This window comes from Mugil cephalus, chromosome 10 (assembly GCF_022458985.1).
Source record: "Mugil cephalus isolate CIBA_MC_2020 chromosome 10, CIBA_Mcephalus_1.1, whole genome shotgun sequence".
In the NCBI taxonomy this organism is placed as follows: domain Eukaryota; kingdom Metazoa; phylum Chordata; class Actinopteri; order Mugiliformes; family Mugilidae; genus Mugil; species Mugil cephalus.
Genome location: NC_061779.1, coordinates 23044834 through 23063272, shown reverse-complemented (window position 1 = coordinate 23063272; position 18439 = coordinate 23044834). Strand labels below are relative to the sequence as shown.

At 40.4% G+C, this 18439-nt stretch overlaps 1 protein-coding gene across 2 annotated transcripts; it reads right to left on the bottom strand.

Moving 5' to 3' along the window:
• Positions 1-600: 600 nt before the first annotated feature.
• LOC125014475 (AMP deaminase 3-like) lies at positions 601-15804 on the bottom strand. 2 transcript variants are annotated; one of them, XM_047595557.1, is made up of 16 exons: positions 15565-15804; positions 12786-12854; positions 9107-9329; positions 8799-8976; positions 8453-8618; positions 6850-7069; positions 6225-6354; positions 5814-6008; positions 5329-5460; positions 4277-4440; positions 3949-4075; positions 3633-3796; positions 2935-3055; positions 2177-2350; positions 1762-1872; positions 601-1505 (listed from the first exon to the last, which is right to left on the bottom strand). In XM_047595557.1, exons 2-16 carry the CDS (start codon positions 12841-12843, stop codon positions 1329-1331), a joined length of 2340 nt encoding a protein of 779 aa, XP_047451513.1. In that variant the 5' UTR covers positions 12844-12854; positions 15565-15804; the 3' UTR covers positions 601-1328. The 2 variants fall into 2 exon arrangements, with proteins under 2 accessions (XP_047451513.1, XP_047451514.1); XM_047595558.1 differs by lacking the exons at positions 12786-12854; positions 15565-15804 and adding an exon at positions 11148-11626.
• Positions 15805-18439: the final 2635 nt, after the last annotated feature.

The following is an 18439-nucleotide window of genomic DNA, read 5'->3' as shown; positions in this document are numbered from 1 at the left end:
TCACTGGCTCACGGTTTCTCTGAATGTGGATGTGTTGATTCCAAGCTCTTGTTTTTTTTTTTAAACGTTTTGTATTGTAAAGATCAGACAACAACACCTGCGTCTCATTGCATTGATTGGAAACACATCTGAACAGATGGACTTTAATTTGTCCTTGAAATAACTAGAAGTGATACTAGAGGTGCACTTACATTTTCACCCCACAAATATGTAATATTGGGTAATTTTCCTGAATAAATAAATGTAAAAGAATAATATTAATATTAAATTATTATTTTAATTATATAAATATGTTAATATTCCATTTGTTCTGATGATGTTTTGAGTATTTTTTTAATGCACATCCTGAGAGGTACAAAAACCACTAAGAGGCACTAAATGTAAGAATTTAGTTGCATTCCAGTTTTACTTCTGACCAAGGTTCAATATGAAATATCTACTAATAAAAGCGGACAGCACTTTGTCCATAAAACTGATAATTAATGACTGCAATTGGTTCCTCTTTGATGTTACCCTGATAACATCACAGTAAGCATCTGTTACTAATATTTTGTGACGTGTTCTGTTCACTTGCAGTGTAACCTGATGGGCGGACACAAATTATTCTTGGCTGCTCTGTTTTATTTAGATAAGAAAAAGAGAAATGACAAACATAAAAAACAGTTATTTTAATCACTCCATTGTTTCACAATTCTGAGTATAACAAAGACCTTTCATACTGATTGTCACTCCAGAGCTCCCACAAAACTCGATGGCGCGGTCTGTCACACTCTCTGTGAATATGTTCCTCTTATTCGCTTCTCAGAACCTTGCAGCTGAGGGAAATCGGTAGGAAAGGGCTAATCTGACAGCAACCTCACATTGTGCAGTATGTTTGTCCCTAATTTCAGACATTTAATACAGATAATGTTGTCTCTAATAACATGCATATAGGCTATGGAAGATACAGACAACGTAATTTTCAATGAAAATAAATGTATTTCCCTTTTTCTGAAGGTGTCAATTCAAAATCATTTTCTATGGCAAATGCCCCTTTATGCTTTTTAATACTCTACAAAGGAAAATAAACCTCTATCCTGATATAATGAGGCACACACTGGTTGCCAATGTTTATTTGTTCCACACTGAATACACTCAGCTGTCTAAAACTCAAATTTGTTTTCATACTGCATTAGACTGGCCAAAATGTCACACTTACATCCTTTTATTTATTCATTTTAATTGTGGTCAGGAAGATTTACAGGAGAAGGTAAAAAAAAAAAGTGCTGTCTCCCATATACTCCTTTGTTTTTAGGACACGTTGACACAACTCGCGCTCACATGGTGGATCACTCAGCTGAACACTGGGCGTCGTCTGTCTTCACTGCATCCGCCAGAAAACTGAGCTCATTGCATAGGGTCTCGTAGCGGTAGGCCATGCGGATTTGAGCCACATTTGTCCGCTTTATGTCGTTGCCCTCTGGTCCATCTTGTAGGTAGTTTGGACCAAGGAAATGTTTCTTCTCCTGTTGAAAGGAGGATTGAAAAGATGTTGACTGTTTCACCTTCATGAAATATTTGAGAACGTAGCCGAAGTTTAGTGACCTAATCAACAGATATGGCTCGGAGTAAATATAAAATCTGAAGACAGTATCCAGTGTCAGAAGTCACTGGGTTTATTTCATTATTTTTAGATGTAGGAAGTGAAACAACGTGTTGCTCTGTCCTCTGGATATTTGTCATGTTATGCAACAGACTTGGTGAAAGGAGTTTTGGCTTTACCTGATGTGAGAGGCCGCTCTGCAGAACACTGTTCCTGGCAATCTCACACAAGTCGCAGGTGCTCAGCTTCCACAGCTGGGCTGCGATGGCGTACTCCTCCATCAAGGCCTCCTGCAGTGGAGGAAGGAACAGATGTTATCCATTGTTTTGTTGAGATTGTAATACTCTGGCGAGTTTATTTTTCTAATGCCTTTCAAAAACAAGGCCATACAAATTACTTGTGCTGTGCGGTACTGTCACACACACACATACATTACACACTAGACGTCATAGTGATGCCATAGTGATTAGCTAATTTGTTCCCCAGATGTATTGCAGACTGGTGTCAACAATACAAATTCAATATTTGCTGTAATTAAAGGGATTCTGAGATTAGCTAAATAAATGTGATCATTCCTGTTCCTGTGGTTCTGACCTTGGTGTAGTGGAACTGCATGGGATCATCGGTGGACAGCGACACACACAGGCCTTTTTGTAGGAATTCTCGCAGGGGGTTCTTGGAGTACTGCAGGAACAAGCTGTTGTTGCTCAAAGGAGACATGGCAATCGGGATCTGGGCCAGGTAGTACAGGTACTGCAGCACCGGACTCTGCACAGGAGGAAGACAGGTAGAGAGGTAGTGATGTGAGTGATGCTATTCATCCTGAAGAAATACACCAACTAAGCAACATTTCCAGAAATTTAAATATCATAGGATACTGCCCATGCCTACTTGTTAAAAGCCCATCGATTCAACTCATCTACAGCACATGGATGCTCTTATAGTTTCTTGTAGGAGGCAGATTTTCTGTTCATCGCTTATAGCGTAACACAGAAAACAGTGCCACCTGCAGAGATTGAGGTTGCATTTAAAAAAACACAATGAAAGTACTTCTGGGCTCTTATTTAAATATTCAAATGAATTTTTGTTTGATGCTTCACATCCATCATGTTCCACCGTAAGCTCCATTCATTGTGAGATGTTGATCCAAAGCTTGCGGCTGCTCATTAAAAATCATTAAAACAAGCCCTTGTTAGTGAGCACTTTGCTGCTTGCAATCTGTGTTGACGGGGGCAAACCAGCACGGCTTATATTGGTCATAATAGAGTAAAATATCATCTGTCAGCACCTTAAGGATATTAACATCCAAAAGGGGTTAAATATGAAACCCTCGTATGAACTTGAAACTGCACCTTCTTTAGGTTGAGCCCGTGGGAGATGTTGTCGGCCAGCAGGAAAGCAGATACGAGGTGGGTGATGGAGCCGGCTTCACCACAGTGAGGACGGAACTGGAAGGTGTTGAGCCCACGTTCCCTGTATCAAGGCAAGTAATTATTCTGTGCTAGTATTCAAATGTGGCATTTCATGAGACTCACTCCTTTCAACAGTTGGCAACAGGACTGCTTATAGTGGTGTGTTACCATCTGTGAGAGTACCAGTAGGGTGAAGTCTAATGTAACCCTGGGTAACATTAGTGTCAGTGCAGTGTTGTGTTTAGACTTTATGTAAAAAAATAAATAAATCCACAGACAGCAAGCGATCTAAGCTACAAACTACAAGCTACATGACTGCACGATGGTGAAGGGTCAACCTGTCAGATGTGTTTGTTTCCCCACTTCATTTGTAAATGGATTACCGACAGCAGCGTCAAAGCAACACTTCAACAGCATCAATACATCTGGTGACACACCTCGCTGTGTAACTAAGAGAATGAATCAGTGTTATTCACAATTGTATGTGAATGACTCTGTTTGAGCTACCCCCTGGCCCATTCCCCACTCGTGTACGTACAAATATTGAGAGCAAACAATATTCTGGCTTCTACACTCATGTACTGTATGTTCACGTGAAGTACCTTGCAAGTGACCTGAGATTCTCAGATGGGACTTACTTTCGCAGGTTGTTGAGCACCATGATGTTGGCATACATGTGGAACAGGTAGTAGGTGTAGGGAGGGTTGTCATCTGTGGTCCATGCCTCGGGCTTTGGGCTTTTGTAAGAGAACATGTGGTCACTGTGTTTGGACTCGTCATCCACGCTGTCAAATCCTGTCACCTACAGCGTAACAGAGATATTATCAGCACATTTGCAAAGCAAATATTTGCAAAAGCACGTTTTTCAGAGATGGACTGTTACTCGATATATCTGTAATGTCTGTCTGAAACTCATGGAGATGGCTATTATTCCACCCTACATAAAGTACTTACATATTTTAAGAACACATGTATTGCTTTGTGCTTCTGTGGGTTGACTGTCGCCTCAAAGAGGGGGAGGAAAACGTTCTCCAGCATTTTGGCGAAGTGTGGTACCAACTTCTTTGACCTGAAAATGTCACTACAGGACAAAAGGAATTACTTTAGTCCGACCACCCACACAAGCACACAGACACAACACATTTCCACTCAGGACCTCAGGATGGTCTGGTAATTCAAAATGTGAACCAAAGTTAACAGACTTCTTTAGTTATCTACTACTACTTAGTTGTCTTATTCTAGGGAATCTTGCCTGTTACATTCGACTTCTGTTTACACTTACTAGATCCTTGGAACTTGGATCATCCACCTCATGTTGGGTGAGTGGACCTTATGCTGGATGAACCAGGTTGCTAGGCTCTCCCACTCGCTTGCAGAGCGGCCGTAAATCGACAGACGGGGCTCAGCATGCTGGTACTTACTCTCCTCGAGCTCCTGCGCTACTTCCTGAAACGGTCAAACAAACCACAGGAAGTTAGAGATATTTCTCCATAAAGCAACGTCTGGAGCTGACTCAATAGACACATAGCAGATATTGCTGTCACCATGCTATTTCAACAGAAACTTGATGTACTAGAGCAACATTCTGAGAAGGTCACCACCTGTGGCACATTTGCAGCATATCTCAATCAAATGAATTAAATATGGCTGAAGTCTTTGCTAGAAATCCACCAAATATACCAAAGTCAAACCATTAAGGAAACATTTTAGTTAGTAAAAAGCATATTTAAGTGTATTTAGTTTGTTTCATGTTTTGATGAAGACATTTCATCTCAACTGTGTTTTCCTAATATATGTTGTGTAATCCGTCTTCCTGCTGCAGACACTTAAAAAGGACTTGCTTGTTTAGACTGGTATAGCCTGACTACATTCTTCAGCATATGATTCTGATAACACCCCAGTTGGATTTCACTGCGGGGCATGTTACCGTTACAGAGAACACAAATATCCACAGCCCTGAGATAACTCACCACATTAACCCCCCCTCCAATTTGATTGGCTTGAAGGTTCTTTAAAGCATCAGTTCAAGCTGATCTGGTTTCCAGGCTAATGATATTAACCAGCCTGCATGACACCAAGCTACCGAAGAGAAAGTGCCTCCAGGAAACTGAGCCACTGTTAAATTCATTTTTTATACTTTTCCTACTATAACATAAAAAATGGCATCACTAAAAAAAGATTAGACCACTTCTGAAGACTAAACAGATTTCTACCCAACCTTCATTATGATCCTGCATGATTCATTGTTGTGTTGAATTTATTGGCTTAACATCATTCTAGATGGAAAACCTGCAGAATATTTAGGCGGCTTTAGTGCTTTAACTCATACTACACCTTGATGAGACGTGCAAAGTATTCTCCTTTGATGTAGTTGTCCGTTTTCAAGTAAATCTCTCGCAGTTCGCTGGCTCCCACTGGGTTGTATTTAGAGTTGAACTTGTCAAACCGATGAAAGGTTTGCCTTCCCTAGGAGAGTAATTTGGGGGAGGAGGTGAATCTTCCTGACGATCACGACATCGTCGTCACATCAAAATGACTATATTCATTATTTTCATATTCCAGATGAACTGAACCTTTGTTGAAATATAGACAATAATTGTGTAACACCACATGAAGTGCATGAACACCCATAACAGCTTCCTTATGTTGACAAGAACAGGTCAAATTAACGCTCTGTAAGTTATTTGCAGCAAAAACTTGTTGGCTGGCTACATAGTCATTACATGATTATCCAGCCTATTTGCCTCAAGGATATTGTCTATTTAGATATATTTTCAAGGTAAATCTGTTGAAGGCTGCCGTAAGGAATTTGTTCTTACAGCGTGCACGTCCAGAGAGTCCACAGTGAGGTCATAGGGGTCCATTTTGAGGGTGTTGAAGACTTTCTTGAGCGTGATCTTCTCACTGCCTTTCTCCAAGACCACGCGATCTGCCTCTGTATGGTAAGTGGTCTTTATAAATTTCAGCAGATGCTTCTGGTTCATGCAAGCAGCAGCGTGTATATGAGTGTCCACCTGTGTTTAACATAAAGCAAACAGTGAAAATGTGCATGACTTTATTGGACGACTAACAGCACGTCCATAAACTGGTGTTTATTTAGATCGAGTACACGAAAGTTAGCAGTAAGACGAGTATTCAGCCCAAGTTGCTCAGACTAATAACTGTGTTGCATCACTTATGTATTTATTAATTCCTTGCATACTGCACTAAATGGGAAAATAGCAACCAACCTTTCTAACGTTGTAGAAGTCCCTGTGTGGGACACCCTTCAGCTCTTTTAGCTCTGCCATTTCATTCATCATTTCATGGAGGTAGAACTTGGAGGCTAAGAAGTTCAGCCGTCTGTGACAGTAGGTTTTCCTGCGAGGCAACGCAAAGCAAAACTTTACAACACTATCCTGCTGAAATACCCGATTAACCGTGGATTGTGGTAGATCAGTGGTTCCTAAACGGTGTACCGTGAGACAAGTCTGGGTGTGCCATGGTATTTTATAACAGCTGTATGTTATTACTGCCAAATTATATAGCTATGCACTAATTTATGAATAAATGTAATAGGGCCAACTGTGTACATGTTTTTCCCAAACCGCATCGCTCAAAACCTGTGCTCACTTGCTGCTCTTCGGGGCATGTTTTATCAAGTGTTAAGTGTAAGTGTATGTTAATAAATGATGAATGTCCATCATAGTTGGTTTATCAAGTGCTGACAGTGATAACACTCGTTATCAAAGCTGTTTTACATGGATATGTATACAGGTGTGCCTTCAGATTTTGGCTCGGCATTTAGTGTGCCTTGGGCAAAAAAAAGTTTGAAAACCAGCCTGGTAGATCATATGCAAATTGTTGTGTACTCACGTTGGGCCATCAGCTATCATAGCAAGCACATGGCTCAGGTCTATAGCAAAGGTCTCAATGTCAGGGTAAGGGAGGCTGTGGGGCTGCTGCTGTTTCAGGGCCTCGGCATTGTCATAAACATGAACTATGCCATCCTTCATCTGCAGCTCGTAGTTCAGGTCCTCAGGAATACCCTCGATGGAATACGGGTCCTCTCCTTCACCAGGGGAAGGCCAGATGTCTGCAGATGATTTGAGTATGTCAATAAAACAAGATATGACAGTGTTTCAGTCAGTGACACAGGCAAATACAGATAGGAGACGTAATAACAACACTGACCATAAAAAGCTGACTGTAAAAATATAATATTCAAAAATGGAATCCAGTATCATGCAGTAGTATCATGCAGTATGCTATGAATGAGGCATTTGATAACAACCCTCCTGATCTGGAACGTAACCAGAAAATAACATTATTTTAAACCTAAAAAGGGATTTAATCATTTTTGATTAGGACTGCAACAACATGGCGGTGCAGATAGACGGAGGTGAAGGTTAAGGGTGGAACTTCTGCAACAAGTTCTAAATACAGTATTTCAATCAATATAAGTGCCAAATATTCTGCGAGTGTGTTTTGCCTGAACATGGTCGTAGGTATTTATGCTGGCATTCAAAGAAGCCACAGTAACAATGAGCAACTTAACAGAGAGCCAGGAGCTGCTGGATAATGTAACACAGATAAATAAGACTTCAACAAAGTCTCAATAAAGGAGATGCTACTGGAGAAATATGTACTGCTAAAATTTAAAAACCCTCAGACTTGTACAGTACAGTTGTGACACAGAGGGCTGCTTCTTTTCCCTATGCAAAAAAGAATTACATAACTTGTACAGTGTTTGTTTGATTTATAAACCTGGGTATCCATCATCGTTTTTGCATTTCTGAGTTTAACACTTGTAAGGTGATATGTTTAGTCTATCGGCCCCCGTGTTTTTTTGCTGGATCACACACAGCAGAAGCTTCTAGTTTGTTATCTGTTGTCAGGAGTAGTGTGACTAACCTAGTCATGCTGATACAATATACAGAGATATCTTAAAATAACTGTGTCAAATATTTGTGACACACTTGGCTTTATTATTACTGTGCAACAACACACAACGTAATGTGTTGATTAATGTAGTGTAGTATGTACTGTATGCAGCTAATCGTTGACTTCAAATTATTTTTGCAAAAGTTTAGGCTAATGGTAATGGTAATGTAATCTATCTGATTGTTTTAGTGGAGCACTAAAGATTAGCTCAGGCCTGTTTTTCGCACTGGCGTCCATTGGTTTCAAACTGTTTTGGTAAACAGATGGAAGCCTGTAGAGGACTACATTAAAATGGCTTAATCATTAAAATACAAAGTTTGTCTAGCTTGTTTTTTCTATGAACCTGTGTGAGTGATTATGTAGAATGCTACTTGTTCCTTCAAGTGTAGAGTAACATGTTGATTGTTGATTGGTCTGGAGAAACAGCGTCACTTGTTCAGGTGTGCGACAGTAAGGCTGTAAATAAAACTTCAAAATGTTTACTTGGCACACGTGCGTTTTGGAAGTTTTCTGAAATTTTTAGAAAAGGCCGTACCTGGCAAGACCTCGTCCTCAATCCGCCACTGCTGATTCTCAGCACTGCGAAGGAAACGGGCCGTGGCCCTGGGGAAGTGGTGGTAGGCCAGTTTAGAGTACTTCTCTCGAATGTGCAACGCTTTAAGGAGACTTTTGGCTGCTAGCTCATAATCCTCCACTGTGATCTGGAAACATAATGGAAAGAGGCGAATTAAAAAGTCACTTATTAATTTTCATGACCGCTCCAGGCTCATTCCTGTACTTGTGCACAGCTATTTCCTTTCGTTGTGCAGGGAGATGTGTAAAGCAATCATTCATGTCTTACGTAGGTGTGTATCAACATGTTGAGTGTTAGCACTGTTTACCCCTGCGCAGTAGTCCCCACTGATGGTAACTCTCTGGAATTCTGGAAAGCCCTCTGGGAGAAAAGGTTCAGGTGCGGTTGCTGGGAACACTGGGGCAGCCCCACTCTGGGCCCAGTCACTGCTGACCGGTGTCTGCAAAGAGACTGACTGTGAACGCTTCAGCATGAAGCTCTTCTTCCTAGACACATAGAAAAGGACAGGAAATACTTCCACTTAAAAACTAAGAGTGTGCTCCGATTTGGTTGTTGATTTAGGATTTCTACATATCAAAAAAGAGACGCATGTTTGATTAAACTCTCATTTCCTACTTCTTAGCAGACTCCTCAGACTTCTGCTCGGCCAGCTCCTTTTGCAGCGCCCTCTCCCTGTCCTCATGGAGGCCGATGGGACAGTCCTCCGGCACAGTGAACAGTGCCAGAACATCCTTGTTGTCTTCCTCTTTCAGGGCAGAGGCGTACACCTTCTCTGCTATCAGGCGTACCTTCTCATCCACCTCATTAATCGAAATTCGCGGAAAGAGCCGTGGCATTTCTGAGGAGGGTGGGGAAAGTTTGAGTTTTAGTGGATACGCTTGTTTGAATAGGTACAGCAGCCGGGAGCATTAGTTATAAAAGTAGGCTGATGATGGAACGATAAAATAACAGGTCTGAGAAGTTGTCGACATGTTGAGTTTCATCTCATGAATGTCATGAAATATGGCAGCGCTAACAGGAGAAATAACATTATCTCAGAGATGGCAATGAATTTGAAGTAGATGATGGATGTCAGGGGATGTTGCAGCGCCTCATCTTACCTGACGCTCATAAACACGTCTTGAGTTTCATGTTTGCGCTCTGCCAACGTGTCAGGCTAATCATAGTAAACACACTGAACCAGCCCTGTCCTAGTATATCTTCTCATCTCGTGCGGGTCCAAGGCTCACCCCGTGTGTGAACTCGCAGCTCCGAGAACGACATACAACACGAGGAAAACTGAACACATTCAAAGGTCCTGCAGTCTGCTCTTTGTTTATCGATGCTTGGCAATGTTTAGCTTATTCTAGAGTGCGCTGAGGGTTGCATCAATCTAGCTGCTTGTTTCATTTCAACATGTCACACTGAAATTGCAACTCATGCACATATATATGAGGTGTTGAAATTGAACTCCGCTTATGATTGCTAAACGATGGAGGTTTTAGAAGTTTGTTTGGTTGTCGGTTGAGTTTACATTGACTTATACAGTATATTTTCCTGCTTTTCATTGCTGCTTGGGAATCGTTTTTATAGAGACTCTAAACCAGATTAAAATGATATCATCTTGAAAGTAAGCCAACATTACCAAAACGTGTTTTTTCTAGCCTTCACTCTAAATGGAATGTGAATGTCTGACCTCATTTTTAAAACTACAGCATGAACTAGCATACTATCAATTTGGTTCTCAAGACTTTCTGGTGGGAAAACAGTCATGTTTGTTTGTATTGACTTAATTCTCTGATATACCCATGGCATGAGCTCCGGGGTTATTTTTAAACTCAAAGACTCTGTGAATGTGTAGTTCGATCTGTGTAGATGAAAGCTCTGTCGGCTTGCTTGATCCCTCTGGTCTGAAAACTACTTTTGCCATCCAATGTCCCATCAGCCACGTCAATGTTTAGCTATTTTTATCAGCACGTTGCCACTGTCGCTAACAATGATGCCGTCCCTGTAGGTCATCAGGATAAGTCCAGGATGAGATATTTGAATCAACAAGCAAGTTTGTTATTTGATACTGTATGTCTTGCATGACCGCCGTATCAAGTAACGATCTAAGCTGCATCCTGAGTGGTTTACATGCACCACTGTGTGAAAGCTTCTAGCAGTCTTCCAGATCACGCATTGACATTTGCCCTTACGCTGGAACATTTTGCAGCCTTTCTCTTGGCTAGCACATTTGGGAAGCTGTCATCACTGACGACCCTCTCAGCTTGTGTACTCTCTCTGTACTGGAACAGCTGAGCCATCTCTTGATGACCTTGACCTATATAACTATAGAAAACCTGGATATGCACAGAGCAGTCTGATTATGCGGGCAGGCTCGGTTAGCATTAGTATTAAAATTTATCATTTGTCATAATTTACGTTTGGCATAACATGTATAAAAATACATCTACAGATTCTTCAGAGCGCTCACTTTGGATATGTTATATCCCACTGTTTGTCGACTGAGAGCATATTTCACTATCAGTCAAAAAGGAAAGTGTCTAATTGCCTCCATGCCTCAGGCAGTAGCCACTGAGAGAAGCTCCTATAAATTTGAGGTTGTTTTTACATTGCATCTCTGCATCAGCGTACAGTTCTCTAAGCAGCAGGGGAATCACTGTCTGTCTCTTACCTTCCGTCGTGGTATGGGCCATGTTTGCCTCGCTCAGTCTCTGCCTGTTGAGTCAAATGTTTCAGCTTTCATGTGTCTGCTTCTGTCTCTTCTAGAACCCCCTAGATCTGACCTTTTCCTCCACCGTGGGAATATATCTGGCACCCGATGTGAGGTCAATCAGGTGTCGCCGAAACCTTTTAAAACTGTTTAGACTGTCCACAGGTCTGGCTTCTGTAACTTTCTTGTATCTACGATGCTTCTCTCCTGGGCTTTCTGCTACTGTCAGACTTCGGTCTGCTGTTTATGTGGTCCAGTGCCTCTATGTATAATGCAGCTGCTGGTTGTTGCTGTCTTGAGTGTCCTTCTCTGTCTCTATTTTTAGGGTGTTGGGAGCGTCATGGCAACAGGGGCAGCTAATCAAAGCTGGTGTGTCACAACTGGTTGCTAACATGTGAGCAGTTGTCTCTGATGGGGCGATATGGAGGGGAGGAAATCCTGTGATTCTCTATGGACTGTAAAAGCCATGAGAAGGCACATTTTAAAAACGCAATTGTTCCCAAACTGCAGAGTTTATTATAGCTTTAACCTCTATTTGAAAGGACATTATCTGAATGTAAACAGTTTTTTCCTGAGGCCCTTTTAGGGGTTTGCATTTTTTCTCAAGAGCCTACTTTTTTACCAAAAGGAAACAGGCAGTTTCTTGATAAGATGAAGACTATGAAACTGTGTGTAACTGTGGCAAAGCCGACATGCAGAGAGGACACGTAGGTGTGCCTTGATTGGCTGTTTTATTTTGTTGTTGTTGTTTTTTTCATCTAGAACCAGGGCTATGTACAAACACCAGAATTAATTTTTCAGCCCACGCAGCTACTGTAGTGGACGGAGAAGGCCCATTTACTGAATTTGAAAGTGTATTTAACTATAATGGCTTTACCTTTGACAAGACAAATTGTTTGATTAAGTTTATGCGTGATATGTTATAAAGGAGCTAAGTTGAGCTTTCGTGTTTTTGCAGAGGTTCATACTCATAGCTGTTCATACTTAAGTAAAAAAGCGCAAAGTCTGAATGACAGTAAAAAATATCACAGAAGAAATATACCTGTTCTCGTGTTAGCAATGTCATGTTTTCTCACTAAGATAATTAAACAAGTAACCTGCAGGATGTTGCTGTTGTTCCATTTTCAAGGTACCGAGGTACATTTCACGATAAAAGAGCTTCAACCTGTTCGTGTAGTTAGTGTAGTATAGCCTGTTTACGACTTATCTAGGATTTAGCATCAGTTCTGTCACGCCTTTTACTTTGAGTTACTGCTTCGATGTGGGCAGAACTTTCCACTGTGTGAACTGTTACCTTGTTCTCACCTAAAAACGCTCTACAAATGTAACAGGCAGGAAACTGCAGTAAGTATAGGTTTGAAATTTACAGTGAAATATTTTTGATTTTACTATTTTGTGAAAATCCCTTTCAGTGTCTATTACTGCAAAAAGTTGAAAATGTAAGTCGAGTGGAGTCATGCGGTTAAATCCTTGAGTGGCAGACATGTGCCAGCAGATGTGTAACAAACCGTGGAAGCTCTAGAGTAATAACGCTTTAGTATGACCGGTTTGTTGTTTGAGCCTTCTGTGCCTGTGCACACCTCTGTCCTGTTTACTCACCCTTCCCCAGGCATGGTGAAGACTGCTGCTTGTAGAGGGGAGTGTCCCTTCTCCTCATTTTAACTTGACCTAGGAAAAACAAAGCTTTAATTACACAAATCCGTAGAGATTATCTGTCATCCAGATTATGGTAAATAAAAAAATAAAAAAAACACTTAGAACAACTAGGCTTGTTTGAGTTTCGACACTCATCCTCCTTCAGGTCTGAATGATGGGTGGGGAGTTATAGTTTTTATTTGTTGTAGCTGTGGGAGTGGCAGCCTTGGGATTCAATTGGCCATGGATGTGGTCATAGAAGGTATAGACGCTGTTAGAGTTTGAGTTTTTGGTCTCAGAGCTCAAGTGAGAACATGAATCCATCACACCATCCAAATTGCTGCAACATTATTAGAAGCACCAGTACAGAATCAGTTCTTATCAGAATATGAGTATGGTAAGTAGTCATTTGGATTTCATCATGGGGAGGGTTTCACAGAGAAGAAAAAAAAATGACCTCTGCATGCAATTGGATAGTTCTACAAGCAACCAAAGTCGCTTTGTTTTGAACTAATTCAACTCCACTGGGCTCAGATGACATTTATAACTACGTTCCTGTTATTCTTGTGCCGCATAAAGCCTGTCTAAACAGTTTGATTTGCTTCGTAGACCTTTATTCGGTTCCCCGTGGAAACACTCTGAATCAACTTTCCACAACAAACAGTTTTTGGGTGAGAAAGGGGTCTGGCTTCCGTGCTAGATAATCTTATGCTTCACTAGTGTGTGTTTGCAAGAATTTCTGGTCGACGTTTTGTCTCTCTATCCAACAAGCTACAACGTTTCCAGAAACCTTAGCACCAAGCAGTTCTTGATGCGTGGGGCGTACTAGGAGACTGGACCCAGGTGTTAGAGAACAAGTGCACCAGTGTGGCGTGTTTTGTTGAGTATCGTATCGACACAGGGCTAATGTTAAGTACAGCAATGTTGAGGTGACCAGCAAAAGTGAAAAAAGTGGTGAACCAAAGAAGACTACACTGGCAGCATGCTGTGAAAGTTTCACAGTAAATGCTCTGTTGGTTTTGGAATTTCCTGTTTTGTTCTTTCAGCATCCTAATGTACTGTGCACACAGCACAACATTGCAACACTAGTCGTTCCACTGCTGCTTAGCATGTCTGAAGGCCTTACGCTGGCATGCTGTGTCAGTGCACTCGCAACAACATGAAAATGTTTGTTTATATTTAGATTGTCAAAATTTCTGAGATGCATGTGGGAAAAAAAAACACAACAATGGCAGTTGGTAATGTAAGCTTGCAGATACTGATCTCATGTTAACGGGCATAAAAGAAGAACTGACCAATTCTGTAGAGCAATGTTAAATCTTTTAAAAATCTAAAATCATCATTGATCATCATCATATAAAGTATGACAAATGGTCGAAAGTTTGCATTTGGAGCAACTCAAATTATAGTTAAGAATAATTCATTCTGAATAATCTCTCTTAACAATTGTACTGCCTATTATCATCTGAACATAAATGGTTCTGCTGACACTATTGCTGTTTCTTGTGCTTGTTGCGACTGTGATAAGAGAGTCCAATATGTTTGACACACTAAGAGTGACTGTATATATTTAAAGAAGATGTGGCCACAAAGATAACAGAGGAAACTAATACAAGTGGACTCAATAGTTGCATAGTGTTTGACACTTAAGCAGTTCAGTTGGCATTCTCTGAGCTTAAAGTTCCTGCTATGTCCTGTTGGCTCATTTGCTTATAGGCAGTTATGCATTCGTGTTTTTTCTTGTAATAGGTGTGCGATTCTGGCAACAGGTAGCAGATATTCTTTACCCATGAAAACAAGTCAGCATTTTGGCTGCAGCTGTTCAACGAGCAGGCACATGCAGAAACTCTATCCTGATAGTGAAAATGGGTCAGTGAGGAAAGCCTCCTATTAAGGATACAGTTGAGTACATGCCTTCAGTTCATGCTGGGACAGGATCTGAGTCTACGTAGTAAAAGTATTCAGCTTACCTTACTACATCGGGAAAATTATAATCAAGCTGCATAACTGCTAACATAACTGTTACTGCTTTTAACAGCTTTACTGCCTTTATCCAACTATAGGTGTAAATCAGCAGTTCAGTGCCAATGAACAGTTAACAAGTGAAAACAATGCAAATATTAGTCCCAATCTTTTTTGCTGCTATTTTTTTTTTTTTTTTTTTTGCTGTTTTGTACAGTGCTTGCACAAAACATGTTACCTGAGACACACAAGCATACCTGTGGGATATAGCTTTGTAGCCTGCGGTGTGCCTGACCATTTGTGTCTGAACAAAAGCACAAGCACACCCACACGAACATGAAGAGATGTTGTAAAAACAAGTTAAATAGCAGAGGCAGTGAAAAAAAAAAGTTGAAGTTTCAGGTGTGAGGCAGCAGTGTTAACCATAGTGCGAAGTGTTAACCAAGGTCCTTTAAAAAAGTATGTGTTTGACTTCACTCCAGAACTACAACTTGAAGACATTTTACTTCTTGTTTTCTAATAACTCAGTTTGATGCTAATCTGGAAAATAAGCAGATCTTAAACCACTTTTAGGAATGTTATCTTTACTGTGATCTGCAGTGCAATTCCTTGCAGCAGATACTGCCACGAAAAGCGGGACAAGCGCCAGCAAGAGAAAGAGAAAATGGGATGAAGTGATAAAAGATAGAAAAGATTTAAGTTAACAGAATAGCTTAAAGCTTAGAATGAGAAGTCCTAAGCACAAAGAAATGGTTTGGATATCAGTTTTGACAGTACTCACTGTTAAGCGGGTGGTCCACAATGCTAAAACCTCCTGGGAATGCAGAGACCCTTATTAGTCACTGGACAGAGGACTTGTCAGAGCAGCCTCTTGTAGTCACACAGCTGGTTTACTCTTTCACTGCCAGTCCAAAGTGTAAAGTGTGCACAGTTTTAATGCGCGAAGCTCCAGGACTCAAAATTTAGTTTCAGGAAGTGATCTGCACCAGTGGTGTTCAATGCAGTAGAGGAAGTATCGGAGGAAGTTTGTATTTCTCTGTCACGATTTTTAAGTGCATCAGAACTATACGTAAACCACACCCCCTTTTGTATTTACAAGTCAGTTCATTGGACTTGGCAGCAACAAATTGTCTTCTTTGGTGAAAACATGTAGGAAGTCTGACCTGGTTTTATAGGTGACATTATGCCTGTCACCTGTCACCACAGACGGTGGTTATCACCACACTGTACAGAAAGGAAGCACTCTTAGCATGACAGAGCAAAATGGTCTCATGTTTTACCATCTCCCCAAAACAATTTTCTTTTGCTATTTTTGTCATAGACCAAATATAGCTTCAAAATATAGAAACTGCTGTTACGTTTGAACTCATACCAGTATAAATGTTACAGTTCATAACATTCAGAGCAGAGGAAAAGGATTATTTTTTTTTTTGAGAGAGAAAAGAGGAAAAAGAAAAGGTTGCTGAATAGTGCTGGGCTGAGCTGGTTCTTGAGTGGTGGCATGATGGTGGCACAAAGCTTCTAGCACCACCATCTGGACAGTAGAAGAACATTTCCTCCACTAAAGACTTCTGGCTTTTCTGGAAATGCAGTTGGGTGGTTTACTAACTTCCTCAAATACAGAAGCCAGGTTATTCAGTTAGGGGGTACTACCTTAGAGTAGCTGCAAATCCAGTGGTTCCTTCAAGATTCAGTTATGGGCCCACTTTTATTTATATCACATATTAGTTGCCGTGGACAGAATATTTCAGACTCAGCTTTCCATTATTGACCAAGCCCTGCTAAGGCTTTTGCTTGTCTTCAGTATGCGTCTGATAGAGTAAAAGAAAAATGTTGTCAACTGCAGCTTGTACTGAATACTGCCGAAACAAAACCAAAGATTTTTAACCATTTCAAGCACACATCAGTGTCTGACAACACTGTTTAGAAATGGTTCGCAATTTTTTTTCTTCACTTTCTAAATACTTGGGGTTTTTAGGTTTTCTGCTCCTGCTGCATGGAACTACCTACTTCTCCAAACCTCAAAACTTAGTATCCATGAACGAGTTTAAAAACATGGTCAAATCCGTTGAGATGTGTTGAGTTTTTATGTGTGCAAATGTTTTACCTGAGTATTTCTGAGAATAAACCATCTTTGGGACAAATACCTCTTTTACAAGGAGACCTGGCTATAACATGGAAATGAGAACGAGTACGAGTAACTAGATTTGTAGAGAAGAAGAAAACTACGACAGCGTGTGTTAGAGCACAGAATACAGTAAAGGGTGATAGTTCTAGGCATTTTAGCCATTCATATTCCAACCAACTCCTTATTTATGAAAATTTCTTTATTTAAAAATCTTATTTATTTGCAAACAAACATATCACAAAGCCATAGAATTTTTTTTTATGTATTAGTTTATCTTTTCATAGCAGAGTGGAGGTCAAATTCCATTGTGATTATCTGTCTCAGTTGAGTCGAGATGCACAGAGCAGCACGCTGCTCCTATCGCTCGATTTAGCAAAACTAAGATTAGATGTGGCCTTTGCCAAAACATAATTAATTTTCTGAAATGTTGCTATTTCGCAATTTTAGAAACATGTCCTCCCCAGACAAATTTAATTTTAGTACATGTGTTGCTTTGACAGTGCAGCTGACGAACGATGTTATTTCTGGACTGGAATGTGGACCATTTGTTCAAATATTTTGCACTCAGCACAACAATTTAATCATTTTAAACTACACATATCATCGCACCCAGGCATGTCAAAATATTTGATACCAAATAACACATTTCATTTGTGTCCCGCAACATGAAACTTCGGTATCACAGCGAGCTAGAACGAAACAACTAAACAAAACAATGCTTGGCGTGTGCCGTAAGACACGAATCAGATTCAGAAACAACATTTCTGGTTATTTCAGCTGAATTGTGAGTAAATTCTTGTAAGTTATCACTTTGAAGCTTTTAAGATAAAGCGCATGAAGAAAACCACAGTAAATGATTTGCTGTTGAAACCGCATTTGTTACATGTAGTCTGCTGTAAAGCTAGGTGGCAGCACAACTCTTTTATTATCCCATCAGTCCTTCTGCGTCAAAAATAGACTCTCCATCATTTTCCAAGTTTAGCCACTTTTGAGCTGCTTTCCAAACATTGTAAGACATTTGTAATGGGATTAGCTTCCAACAAGCTAAGGCTTACTCAGCGATTAGATGCTTAGTGCGCAACTATACAAGACAAACATCTTTACACAGTTCAGACACATCAAATACCATCGTTGAAGTTAAAATGTGAATGGGGTGTTTTATATGTATGTATTTTTTGTAAAACAGTCATGTGGTATGTTTCAATATACGATAGATTTACTTATACTTACTTACTTATTTTTACACAAACTGAAATATATATATATATATATCTATATATAGCCTGATACATGTTTATATGCATCTAACAAGCGGTTCAGTACATTCAGGTCACTTGTGTGAGGATCCTGCATTTGACAGTTCGGGGCCTTAAATAAAAAGCACGGCTCCCCAGTTGCAGGATTGCTTCTTCCTCAGTTAATGGGTCTTTCGGAGAAGATCCACAGGAAATGTCTTCTGTCTCGACTGCCAAGCTCACATTGGACGCTGAAGAAGAGACGGACATTCTTGTCAAGTCCCACAGGTCTG